The 13,726-nt window shown below is 46.5% G+C and overlaps 1 protein-coding gene across 1 annotated transcript in view; it reads right to left on the reverse strand.

The window, feature by feature from the left end:
- The window catches only part of ADGRG4 (adhesion G protein-coupled receptor G4), a 194,138-nt gene that overhangs the window by 10,134 nt on the left and 170,278 nt on the right, over positions 1-13,726 (reverse strand). Inside the window, exon 22 of the mRNA XM_030209905.1 lies at positions 4,331-4,611. Within this exon, the coding sequence (XP_030065765.1) occupies positions 4,331-4,611 (281 nt within the window). The remainder of the gene's footprint in view (positions 1-4,330; positions 4,612-13,726) is intronic.

A 13,726-nucleotide genomic window follows, 5' to 3' on the forward strand; every position in this document is an offset into this window, starting at 1 on the left:
TAATTTCACTGATCCTGGGAAAACATGTTGGAAGGCTGTGATAATTTTTTTATTGGGCAGAAGTGTTTTCCTGGAATGTCCAAATAATTGGTATAATCCAAATATGCACCCATGGCTGTTTTACTGAACAACCTTTCTTCAGAAAAAAGTTCAGAAATTCAAACATCTTATAGACGCAAATGAAACACATGAGGGCCTCTTTACTAAGCTGCCATAGCTCCTTAACATAACAATTCATACTCACCAACAGTTAAATAGCACCAATTCCTAGGTTAAACAGCTAATTCGGAAAACACACATTAGAGCAAGGAATGGGTAGGGAATGGGCAGAGACAATTAACGCTGAGGTCATTAACATCTGCTGATAATGAGATACGAGAACAGTTAATGCTACCTGAAGAGATGAAGCTAACTGCATTGAACATTATTTGCTGTTCAGTTAACATGGAATAGCAATGGCCCTCCCAGAATGCAAAGTATGCTCCCAAATGTTAACTGCAAAACCGTAATACTTTAGGGCCCCTTTTACTAAGCCGCATAGGCGCCTACATGTGCCAAACACATGCCAAATTGTAGTTACCGTGTGGCCCTTGCGGTAATTTCAGTTTTGGTGCGCGTCCAGTACCCACATCTGAAAAATATTTTTTATTTTCTGGTGCGTGTAATGGACGCACACCAAGTGGCATTTGACATACGTAGGTCATTACCGCCCAGATTTTTTTACCGCTAGGTCTATGGCTGGCGGCAAGATCTCAGACCCAAAATGGACGCGCGGCAATTTTGATTTTGCTGCATATCCATTTTCGGCAAAAAAAGAGGCCTTTTTTTACAGGCACGTTGAAAAATGGATCGGCACGCGCCTACACTACCGCAAGCCATTTTTCAGCACGCTTTTGTAAAAGGACCCCTTAGTAAATAAGGGCCTAAAAGTATCTGCATTGGACTTCATAACAGACTGTAAGGCATGTGGGGCCATCGATGTGTTGGACTACAGGTTTCTTTATTGAAGTGGGGTTTAGGTTAGGAACATGTACCGAGGACCCCTCTTCTCCTTATAAACCCATGCTGCTGCCACTACAACCACCAGCAAACCTTGAACAGGAGTGTAGGTGCCACTGGAGGAATGGCCATTGATATTAGCTTTCTTGCTAGTGGAAGTTCAACCAGATCAATTTCAAAACCATTCAGAAAAAGACATGAATCAGTTTGAAGACTGGGAGTTTGAAGAGTTATTTGTTCCAACTATAACAAAGGTAATAATGTGTGAATCTTCTATGCAATACGTAAATTGCAAACTCAAAATGATGTGCTACAGAGAGGTAAATGGAATGCTGTGTATTATAACATGGTAAAAGATGGATGATAAAGACTATCATGGTCCATCTAGTCTGTCCAGAAAGGTGGCTAGAGTTGTACCTGTCACTCTGTGCAGCTTAGTCCTGCTCCATGCAGGTCACACCACTCTATGCCTTTTTTGAAATGTGAGAGTCATTTCAATTTTACTTTGATTCCATCCTCTTGCTATACAGGAGTCTTCTGGCATAGACTCCCTACTATTTTTGTAGTTTTCCTCTGAGCCGTTTCAAGTCTTTTTGGGCTCCTTTTACAAAGCCGCTATGGTGATTCTGGCACAGCAAATGCAACAAAACCCATTCAATTCCTTTGGGCTTTGTTGCGTTTGCTGCACCAGAATTGCTAGCATGACTTTGTAAAAGGAGCCCTTTATATTCTTTGTGAGAGATATGGCCTCCAAAACTGTGGCAATATTCAAGCCACTAACCAGATAAGGTTAGGACAGCCTGCTAACTGTATCAGAGACATATCCAGACATGCAGGGCCGGTCTTAGCAATTGCGGGGCCCTGTGCAGAGCAGTTCAGTGGGACCCCCCACCCACCCCTCTGTGCGCCCCCCGCCTGCGTCCACCACCATAAGCCATTATTTATCAGTTTTAAAGGAGGTTTAGAGCTCTCAGAACCCCACCTCACCCCATATCTTGATGTGCATCTAGCACGTTTCAGTAGAGAGCGGCAGACAGCGGCAGCGATTTTTATATCCCGTCAGCTGCCGAGCCCAGGAGCCTCCTTGCTGCTACATCCTGCCCTTGCAGAAGCAGGAAGACACATCAAAAGAGGGCGGGACACAACAGCAAGGAGGCTCTGGGCTCGGCAGCTGACAGGATATGAAAATCGCTGCCACAGCCTGATGCTCTCTACTACAATATGGATGTACATTAAGGTACAGAGCAGGGAGTTGTTCCGAGACAGGAGGACAGATGTGCCAGAGATGCGGAGCCCCTAGGAGTGTGGGGCCCTGTGTGACCGCCCCTGTCGCCCCTGCCTAAGACCGGCCCTGCAGACATGGTATTTTGGATGGACCTGAGCCCAAAGTAGGTTGGCACATAATTCCCCCCCCCCCCCCCCCCCCCCCCCCCAGTGCTTTCTGCTCCCACCCCTGTCCTGCACCAGTGACTCCCAATAAATAAAATAAGTACCTGAGATGGTGGGAATCCCCAAGCCCCGCCAACTGGAAGAGTTCCTCCAGTGGCCAGAACAGATCATTCCCCTACTTGCTGCAGCAGGCAGCAATGTCCATGCGCTGCTGCTGCTCTGGCCTCTCCCCTCCTCCACATGCTCAGTTTTCACACGTGCACAAAAACCAAGCATGAGCAGGAGGGGCAGCATGGCAGCAACACATGGACAGTGATGCCAGCTGCAGCAAGTAGGGGAATGACCTGTTCTGGCCATCAGGGGACCTCTTCCAGCTGGTGAGGTTGGGGCTCCCTACCAGCTTTAACACTGATGCCAGAATTTTGAGTGAGCCTGAGCCCAAACTGGCTGGGCCTAGGTCCACCTGTGGCTATGCCACTGAACTGTATAATAGCCAGCTCCACCAAAGCCCCACCCCAGCACTATCTGGATCTTTAGAAGAAATTTTCAGTAGTACAATCAAGGTAGTGCCACTGAATATTGGGCTTACCAGGATTCACTTGTGTACAAGCTCCTGCATAAGCCCTTCTAATTCTAATCATTACTAACTGATGCCAATCCTGTCTCAGCCTGCCACCTCTTGTAGCTCTCTACTGTGGGAATCTGCACTATTATCTCACAGTCTACTTTTTGGCAGTTGACTTTGTGCAAAGCGTGACGCTAGTTCTAGTACATCCAAGTGGTATGCTCAGTGACACTATCCCTTCTATGATTGAAAAGGTTGAGATAAGATTCCTAGTGAAGGCCTAGATGCCAAAACATGAGTTGTGTCAAGTCTTGTTTAACCAACCACTAAAATATTTACGGTATCACCTTGATCTTCTAGTCATTTGTGATTTTCTCCTTCGCTGTTCCTGATTTCTTCTGTGTGGTGCAGAGGAATATTCTTCTTTGTGCTTCAATCTGCACCCCACAACATTATCTAGTTTTAAATGTTATCTTCTTTAAGTTTTATGGTCACATCTGACAAAAGGATCTACATGGCCTCACAAGATCACATACTTCAATACATTTTTTGTTAGTCCAATCTAAAGTATCACAACCTATGAATAAACATATTCTCCTTCATCTGAGAAATATTTTCAATAAAATATTGGAAATAAAAAGTATCACAACCTACAAAGATGACTGGTTGGAATGCATGTAGATAAGGCAGAAAATATTTACACAAGAAGTGTGCCTAGTTTTACCCCAGCCATTCATCCCTCACTTATTTTGAAATCCAAATCAGAAGCAAAGAGTGCTTGCAAGTTCTTAAGAGCCAGCAGCTCTGACCATTAGGGGGAAGTTACTAGGGCTGTACCAAATATTAGTTTTCGATTCAATTTGACCCTGAATATTGCCCCGAATACATTATTTGTAATCGGCCGAATGGTGATTTAAATTTGAATAGGAATAATCCGAGGCTGTACTGTGCTAAATCCTACTGAATTAAACACTAGATCTCTGATTTCACATTGCTTCTTTTATTATTTGTTATGTTAAAGCTCAATGCCCATTATTCATATTCAGCCAAATAATATTTTTCATTATTCGTATTCGGACGAATAGTAAAATATGCTATTCGGTACAGCTCTAGAAGTTACAAATGTGGGATACTATTAAGACGGGTTATTTTACCACAAGTCATGCTATTTTAGCACAGGGTCTCATTACATAAAATGGGGCCATGTGTAAAATAGCACAACTTATACTAAAATAATCCATCTTAACTGTAGCCCATTTTGATAACTTCCCCCCAGAATCTGAAAAAAGATTATCATCATCATAAGCAGAGACAGAACATCTCTCTTTAATCACACACCCATCGTACCTATTATTGAATTACAAAACATTTACATACCCTGCAATGTATTGAAAATAGAAAACAGATAGAAAAACACAATTTTCACAGGTCCCCAGGCAAAGAAAGCGAAGCCCCATGTCAGTCCCAATAGAAAGGTCAGGCTGGCAGAGCTCTTCAGGCCATGTAAAAACCCGTCTTTCTGATTTTTCTCTTTCTTTGACTTCACCGAGTTTATTTGAAGGAGAACAACAATAAACATGGCCATGTTTGTGAGAAATATTATGCAGAAGTAGCCCACAACTGAGATGTAAAATACAATATTTTCACGAATCCAGCAGCTGTGAAACGTAGAGAGAGAGAGAGAATGTCATTTAGTTATTTATGAAGAACAGACAGCTTGCAGGAGCTTTGCGTCACAATTTGCAAATGAACGCAGTAGTTCTTCTTAGCAGTGAAGTTCTGACTCAGCATGTGAATACCAGAGGCTCTTTTTTGAAAACAATCTTAAATAAAATAAAATACATGCAAGAGAGTTGTAATTAATTCCAATCACCATTCGTTGTCTTGAGAATACCAACATGGTCAGGCAGATGGTTATAGCAGTCTTTGGACCAGGAAGTGATATGAAAGCAGTGGTCCCCTCTTAGCAGTCCACACTATCAGTTACTGCCCCAGCTCTAGGCTACACTGCAGGCCTTCTTCATCCCAAAAATGGACACTGCAGTACCTAACGGGTCTCTGTGCTCATGGGGTAGAGCAGGAGTTCTCAACCCAGTCCTGAGAGCACCCCTACCCATTCAAGTTTTTAATCAAACTGGCTTGGTGTGTCCCAAGGACTGGGTCGAGAACCCCTTGGGTAGAGGGATAGAGCTACTGTCAATAAATAAACATTTTGCCAGGGAAAATCTGCACAAAACAGGTCTTGTGCCCCCCATTTATTCAGAAAAGAATGGACCAGAAAATAGTTATGTGTAAAAAATGAGCCTATTAGTATACTCAAGGGTTTTGATTTACCAAGGTGCTTTAGGTCTTTGGAGGATGAACAGCGAGATATATTTGTGATTTGCTGAATAGCACTGTCAAAGAAGCTAGTCATCAAAATAAAAGTATATTCAGTACAGCCTGAAGAATGAAGATATTTGAAATACGTAGGAGGAGCCACCACAAATGTTCCATAACATCCTCTGCGCCATCCACAGATCTGCCTACACATACCTATTCACCCAAATACATGCATACCTTTTATTTCCATTCAGGCAGCTCTCAGACCCAAATATTTTTACTCCTACTTGAGGCTGTCACACAGCTGCCATTATGTAGTGTATTGAAACAAATTTAAGACTTAAATTTTTATTATGTCTTTATTTGTGCAAAAATAGCAAAACTAACTTGAAACAAAACACTTTTCACTTACTGTCAGACAACATCTCAAAAATGTTTTAATGATTCAAAGTTGCCATGAAAAGGCAGCTTGTAAAGGGAGAGTGCCACTAATCCCATGAAGACTTATGGTACCTTTGGCCTACCCTAATATCTGCATTGGCCTGTAAAACATGAACATTAGTGATGTGCATGAGGAAAGGTTTTCGTTCAGATCATTTCCAGATAATCAGTCATTTGGTTCTATGTCAGATCTGAAATCGGTCATTACATTTGTTTCCATTAAAGTCAATTTGGAAGGCAATTTTTATATTCTAACAGTGGAATGTTCTATCTGTTTTGCTTAAAACTTGTTGCTATTAATATACCATAGCTATCAATGTAGGCTATCTTTAAGAAGTTATTTTACCACTAACTTGTGCTATTTTAGCACAGGTCTCATTTTAGGCAATGAGACCTAGTTACTAATAACTGGCATTAACAGCCAACTTCCCTCTTTAGAGTGGTATGAAGATCCCACTGCCTTAAAAGAGAGACAAACAGGCTTATTTTCGAAAGAGAAGGACGCCCATCTTCCAACACAAATCGGGAGATGGGAGTCCTTCTCCCGAGGTCATGCAAATTGGCATAATCGAAAGCCGATTTTTTGCGTTCTCAACTGCTTTCCGTTGCGGGGACGACCAAAGTTCACGGGGGCGTGTCAGCAGTGTACCGAAGGTGGGACAGGTGCGTGGTTAAGAGATGGGCGTCCTCGGCTGATAATGGAAAAAAGAAGGGCGTCCCTCACGAGCATTTGGTCGACTTTACTTGGTCCCTTTTTTTTCACGACCAAGCCTCGAAAAGGTGCCCAAACTGACCAGATGACCACCGGAGGGAATCGGGGATGACCTCCCCTGACTCCCCAGTGGTCACCAACCCCCTCCCACCCCAAAAAAATATTACCAAACATTTTTTTTCCAGCTTCTATGCTAGCCTCAAATGTCATACCCAGCTCCATCACAGCAGTATGCAGGTCCCTGGAGCAGTTTTTAGTGGGTGCAGTGCACTTCAGGCAGGCTGACCCAGGTCCATCCCCCCCCCCCACCTGTTACACTTGTGGTGGTAAATGGGAGCCCTCCAAAACCCACTCGAAACCCACTGTACCCACATGTAGGTGCCCCCCTTCATCCCTAAGGGCTATGGTAGTGGTGTACAGTTGTGGAGAGTGGGTTTTGGGGGGATTTTGGGGAGCTCAGCACACAAGGTAAGGGAGCTATGTTCCTGGGAGCAATTTATGAAGTCCACTGCAGTGCCCCCTAGGGTGCCCGGTTGGTGCCCTGGCATGACAGGGGGACCAGTGCACTACAAATTCTGGCTCCTCCTATGAACAAATGCCTTGGATTTGGTCGTTTTGAGATGGGCGTCCTCGGTTTCCATTATGGCCAAAAACCGGGGACAACCATTAAGGTTGACCATCTCAACATTTAGGGGGGCTCAGCACCTAAGGTCGACCTAAATGTTGAGATTTGGGCATCCCCGACTGTATTATCGAAACAAAAGATGGACGTCCATCTTGTTTCGATAATACGGGTTTCCCCGCCCCTTTGCCAGAACGTCCTTAGAGATGGTTGTCCCCGTACGATCATGCCCCTCCACATCAACAGTTTACCTTGGGAAAATCTCTCGAAGGATGTATAAGAGGAGCTCTCCTTGGCTTATTCACTCACTGCACAACAAAAGATACCATTATCCTTTTACCATAGACATATTCAGGATACTGCACCTGAACTTAATTTTGCTAATCTTACTAAACAATGGAAGGCGGATTTGGGAATAAATACAACCGCTGGAATGTGAGTCTGGGCTGGCAAGACCCAGACTGGCCCTTCTTGAATTCAATTTCTCTGAGATATACTTGACGAGTTTCAGGACGTCTATGACCTGAGTCATATTTGTCCAATCCTGATGCCCCAGTCTACAATAACATCTGATAGAAGGCTGGCTGTTGCTCCACTAACCTCTCTAGCATCAGACAGGTGGAATTTCACCTTGTGCCAACATCCTGAATGAGCTGCTGAACAGGTGCCCTTGCTGCTTCTGGTATCTTATGCAGCTCATGCCTGGTGTAATACCCTCCTATTTTTTGGCACTTTTCTATCAGAAGATTCAGGACATGGCTGCCACTTTCCTTGCTCCCTAGGCCCGAGGAGTTTCTTACTATCAGGTGCAACAAGTGTTCAAAGCATCAGATACTATAAAAGCTCCCTTCCTTCACTGCCTTAACCATGTCCCCCCCCCCCCCCCCCCCTATCATCTGTTACAAAATAGCCAGAACTACAGTTCTCTTCCTCAAACCTAGCTGCCAGCCCCCACATCATTGCTCTTATTTCTGCTAAAATTTAGACCCTGGTATGGCTATGTGCAGCACAGCCCACCTTTAGCTTCCTGATGCTGTTCTGCCACTGCTACCCACAATCTGCCCCTACCTCATCGCAAGATGGACGTCCTTCTCTTTTGAAAATGAGTCCGATATTCTCTCTACAGTTTCCAAACAATAAACATAACTTTGGCTTTGGCAGATACATTCTCTTTGCAGTTGCTCGACCAAAGTCCTCAAATATAACAGTCTGTGCAACCCCCAATTCTTCTTAGCACAGGTCATACACTAAGAAATTACAGCCCTGGCTTTCAGAACTTAGCCATGTGGGCTGACCAGCCAGGCCTCCCCTGCCTCCAAGCCTTAGGACTTCCTTAGATTCATGGGCCCCCTTGCCACAGGATGGGAAACCTGCTTACTCTTGCTGGCTATCATTCTCCATAGCTTCTTGGTCCAGCCTTCACTTTGGGGTCCTCTTTACCCTGGGTTAGGTAGCTCATTTACTCCTACTGGCCATGTGCTTTGAGGGAACTCCTCTCCGGTGCTGGGTATCTTTCCTCTGGTTCCTTTCTCTCCCTTCCCCCCTTCCAGCCCCTTAGCTCCCTCCTTCCTACTGCAGGAGTTCTCAAACCCCTCCCTTTGGGGTCCCTCTTTCCCTTGATTGGCAGATAGGAGTTTAGGGAAACTAGAAGCTTCTCCCTTTAGGAGCTTTTCTTGTTTCCTAGGGAACACTAAAACCTCTGTCAATACTTTGGATTCCACTCCAGATCTTCTTCCCCTTCTGAGCTTTAAATTCCTCCTTAGCAGGGCCGGTCTTAGCAAGTGCAGGGCCCTATGCAGACCAATTTGATGGGGCCCCCACCTAACTCCGCCCCCACCCTAGCTCCAGGGCCGGTTACCCCTCCCTCTGAGTTCCCGGGCTGCTCCCTCTGAGCTCCAAGGCCCCCAGCTCCAGGGCGTCCCCCCCTAGGGCTCCCAGCTCCAAGGCCCCCCTCCCTCCCGGTCATTTTTTAACACCCCCTCCAAAATCCAGTACTAGGTATGCTGAGAATACAAAACACTCTAGGACCTATTGAGCAATTCTACCATACCATAAGCAGTCATTTCTACGAATCACACAAAGAAAAGGAAAACATCTTAAAACACTACAGTGAGCACTAGAACATCAATTCACCTATTGTAAAATGAAACCTGACAGAATAGTACAGATCGTCGATCCTGCACAGTCAATGCCAACTGAAAGCCATGTCTTTTTCACAAACACAGATACACCCTAATCCACTATAGAATAAGTAGTAATATTTAAACTTTCTATTTAGACAAAAATTAAACTGAACTCCCAAGATGCCAGACTCTGCATACAATTCAACACCACAGAAACAGAAAATGACCCCTAGTACTGTGCAAAATATAAAGACAGCAGATGTAAATTTGAAAAAACTAATAAATACCAATCACCACTTTACAAATTAACAAATAGAAATAAAACAAATACAGAAAATAAAATAATCCCATTTTATTGGACTAATACATTTGGCTTCCAGAGGCCAAAATCTCCTTCCTCAGGTCAATACAGTATAGTACTGTTACAGTATCCTATCCTGACCTGAGGAAGGGGGTTTTCTTCTCTGAAAGTTAAGTCGAAATGTATTAAAATTAGTCCAATAAAAAGATTACCTTATTTACATGTTCTATTTATAAACATTTATTAACACAGCTACAACACTATATCCTAAAGTAAAAAAATAAAAATATATATTTTATTTACAGTTTGTTGTCTCTGGTTTCTGCTTTCCTCATCTTCTTTTCACTGTCTTCCTTCCATCCAGCATCTGTCATCCAGTGTCTGCCCTCTCTGCTATCCCCTCCATCCAATGTCTGCCCTCTCTCCCTGCGCCTTCCATCCACATCTGCCCTCTATCTCTGCCCCATCCATGATCCATCCACCATCTGCCCCTGTCTGCCCTCTCTCTCTCCCCCATCCATTCACTGTCTGCCCTTTCTATCCCTGCCATCCACTGTCTGCCCTTTCTCTCTGCCCCTTCAATCCACAATTTGACCTCCCTCTCCCATCCATCCGGGGTTTGCCCTCCCTCTCACTACCCCATCCAGGATCTGCCCCTCTCTCCGCCCCTATTTCAGTCCCCAGTTCCAGCCCCACTATCCCACCAGTCCCCCATTTCAGCCCCAGCCCTTTTCTCCCAACAGTCCCGAGCTTCAGCCCCCCAGCCACTTCTCCCTATCCCATTTTCAGCCTCCAGTCCCAGTACTAACCCCCTTATCCCACCTACCCTCCTTTTCAGCCCCCAGTTCCAGCCCCCTTCATCCACATGCCTTGTATTAGGGCCCCCTTTTCAGAACCATTCTCCCACCTGACCCACGCATGCCCCATTTTCCCACCAGCCCCAGGCATGGCCCCCATTTTCCCATATGGCCACTTCTCAGACCCCAGTCCCCTTCTCCCATCCAAGAACCCCAGTCCCCTCCCCACTCGTCCCCTTTAACCATCCAAGAACCCCCTCCCCACCCCCTTCTCCCATCCGTGAACCCCCTCCCCACCTCGGTCCCCTTCTCCCATCCAAGAACCCCAGTCCCCTCCCCACCCGTCCCCTTCTCACATCCGAGAACTCCCTCCTCAGTCCCCTTCTCCCATCCAAGAACCCCAGTCCCCTCCTCACCCGTCCCCTTTAACCATCCAAGAACCCCCTCCCCACCCCTTCTCCCATCCGTGAACCCCCTCCCCACCTGTCCCCTTCTCCCATCCAAGAACCCCAGTCCCCTCCCCACCCGTCCCCTTTAACCATCCAAGAACCCCCTCCCCACCCCCTTCTCCCATCCGTGAACCCCCTCCCCACCTCAGCTTTAGAAATGTTAAGTAGTAGTCTCCTTCCCATTTGAGAACCCCCTCCCCACCCTTCCCCCCACCTGAGAACCCCCACTCCACACACCCTTCTCCCATCTGAGTCCCCCCCCCCCCCAACCTACCTACTAGTTTTGTTCACCGGTCCCCACCACCCTCACCGGCTTTAAAAAAAAAAATTGGAAGCGCCAGAGGGACAGGCAGCACCTCGTGTCTGCCCTCCCTGCTACTAAAAATGTCTTCGACGTCGTCATTGGGCCTTCTCACATTGAGTCCCGCCCACCCTTGCGGTAATTGGAAGTTACCTCAGAGAAGGGCGGGACTCAATGTGAGAAGGCCCAATGACGACGTTGAAGACATTTTTAGTAGCAGGGAGGGCAGACACGAGGCACTGCCTGTCCCTCTGGCGCTTCCACAGTCTTTTTTTAAAGGTAGGACAGGGTGGGAGCAGCGGGTGCAGGGCACCCCCCACCCGCTGACAGCCGGGGCGGACCGCCCCCACCACTCCGCCGTCGCGCGCCATCCAAGGGAGGGAGGGAGGACTGGAACTCGGGCGGTCGGGGCGGGGCGACCTTAGGCGCACCGCGTGGGGCCCTATGCGGCCGCCTCGGTCGCCTCGCCTTCAGACTGGCCCTGCTCCTTAGGCTCCTTTTTAAAAGTAAAATGGATGCCTTGACTGCTCCTCTCAACACAACATGCATGTAAGGCCTTTACTGTGTAACACAAATCTGTGGGACAATGAATCCCCTAAGTAAATATAGATGTTAAGGTCAGGCATTTTTTCTAGCGAAAAAGATGCCGGTACTCAAATGCCAGGCCAACCTTCAGGGGTGGGGTGATCACCCCACAATAGCCAGGCCCCCTGCAACCAGTCACAGAATCTCTGACAAGGCATAATTGGTGTTAGAGCCTGACCTCTTTCATTAAAACTTGGGGACCATGAGTCAAATTTAGGAGACAATGAAAAAGGTGCCGGTACTCAGTACCCCCAAGTACCCCCTCAAAAAGAGTCCTGGTTAAGGTACAAATAGTACTAAGATAGGAGCCATGTGGAGTAGTGGCCTAGTGGTTAGGGTGGTGTACTTTGGTCCTGAGGAACTGAGTTCAATTCCTGGCACAGGCAGCTCCTTGTGACTCTGGGCAAGTCACTTAACCCTCCATTGCCCCATGTAAGCCGCACTGAGCCTGTCATGAGTGGGAAAGCGTGAGGTACAAATGTAACAAAAAAAAAAGTGCATTAAACACTAACATTAACATGAGAAAAATGGCCTAACACAGAATGTGGTGAAGTGGTTTGCGTTAGTTCTGCCATTTGCGTGTGCTCAGTGGCGTAGGAAGGGGGTGGGGCGGTCTGCCCCGGATGCACGCCGCTGGGGGGTGTCGGCGCCTCGCTGGTTCCTTGCTCTCTCTGCCCCAGAACAGGTTACTTCCTGTTCCAGGGCAGAGAGAGCAAGGAACCAGCGAGGCACCGACACCCCCCCAGCGGCGTGGTCTCGGCGAATTGGCCCTCCCACCTGCCCCTCACCGCCTTCCAGGTATGTTCTCGTGGGGGGGGGGGGTGTTGCGCTACGGAGGGGGGAGGGTGCGTCGCGCTGCACCCGGGGGGGGTGCGCAGCGGTGACCCGCCCCAGGTGTCAGCTGCCCTCGCGACGCCACTGCGTGTGCTAACCACACTTTTTTTTTTTGAGGGGGTATATCAGGGGCAGAGAAAGGGCATGGAAGTGCTGCTCAGCTAACACACTGACATTAGCACATGCTGATTTAACCCACTCTAGCAGGTTCAAAATTCAGCGATTCGGCTCTTGAAAAATTTGGCATTACGTCTTCTATCAATGCATTGGCTTCCTATCAGCAAACGATGTATTTTAAAGATGTTAGTGTTAGCTTTTAAGGTTTTTCATGATATGGTGCCAAGTTATGTGTCTAAGAAGTTACCAATTTATACACGGCTCTCAGTGTGAGAGACGTTTTCTTCTGCCCCCCTGCAAGGTCTTTCCAGATGGAATGTGCTCATTCATGAGCACTTTCCTGTTCATTAGTTGGGATATGGAATAGGCTGCCTCTTGCTGCAAGATCTATTAATGATCTCCTACACTTCCACAAGACTTTAAAAATCCATTTGTTCTAATGGAAATTATTATTATTATTATTTATTGCATTTGTACCCCACATTATCCCACCTATTTGCAGGCTCAATTTGGCTTACAGAGTGTTATTATGACATCGTCATGACAGGATGTAGATACAGTGGTGGAAATAAGTATTTGATCCCTTGCTGATTTTGTAAGTTTGCCCACTGACAAAGACATGAGCAGCCCATAATTGAAGGGTAGGTTATTGGTAACAGTGAGAGATAGCACATCACAAATTAAATCCGGAAAATCACATTGTGGAAAGTATATGAATTTATTTGCATTCTGCAGAGGGAAATAAGTATTTAATCCCTCTGGCAAACAAGACCTAATACTTGGTGGCAAAACCCTTGTTGGCAAGCACAGCGGTCAGACGTCTTCTGTAGTTGATGATGAGGTTTGCACACATGTCAGGAGGAATTTTGGTCCACTCCTCTTTGCAGATCATCTCTAAATCATTAAGAGTTCTGGGCTGTCGCTTGGCAACTCGCAGCTTCAGCTCCCTCCATAAGTTTTCAATGGGATTAAGGTCTGGTGACTGGCTAGGCCACTCCATGACCCTAATGTGCTTCTTCCTGAGCCACTCCTTTGTTGCCTTGGCTGTATGTTTTGGGTCATTGTCGTGCTGGAAGACCCAGCCACGACCCATTTTTAAGGCCCTGGCGGAGGGAAGGAGGTTGTCACTCAGAATTGTACGGTACATGGCCCCATCCATTCTCCCATTG

This window comes from Microcaecilia unicolor, chromosome 7, assembly GCF_901765095.1.
Source record: "Microcaecilia unicolor chromosome 7, aMicUni1.1, whole genome shotgun sequence".
Lineage (NCBI taxonomy): Eukaryota > Metazoa > Chordata > Amphibia > Gymnophiona > Siphonopidae > Microcaecilia > Microcaecilia unicolor.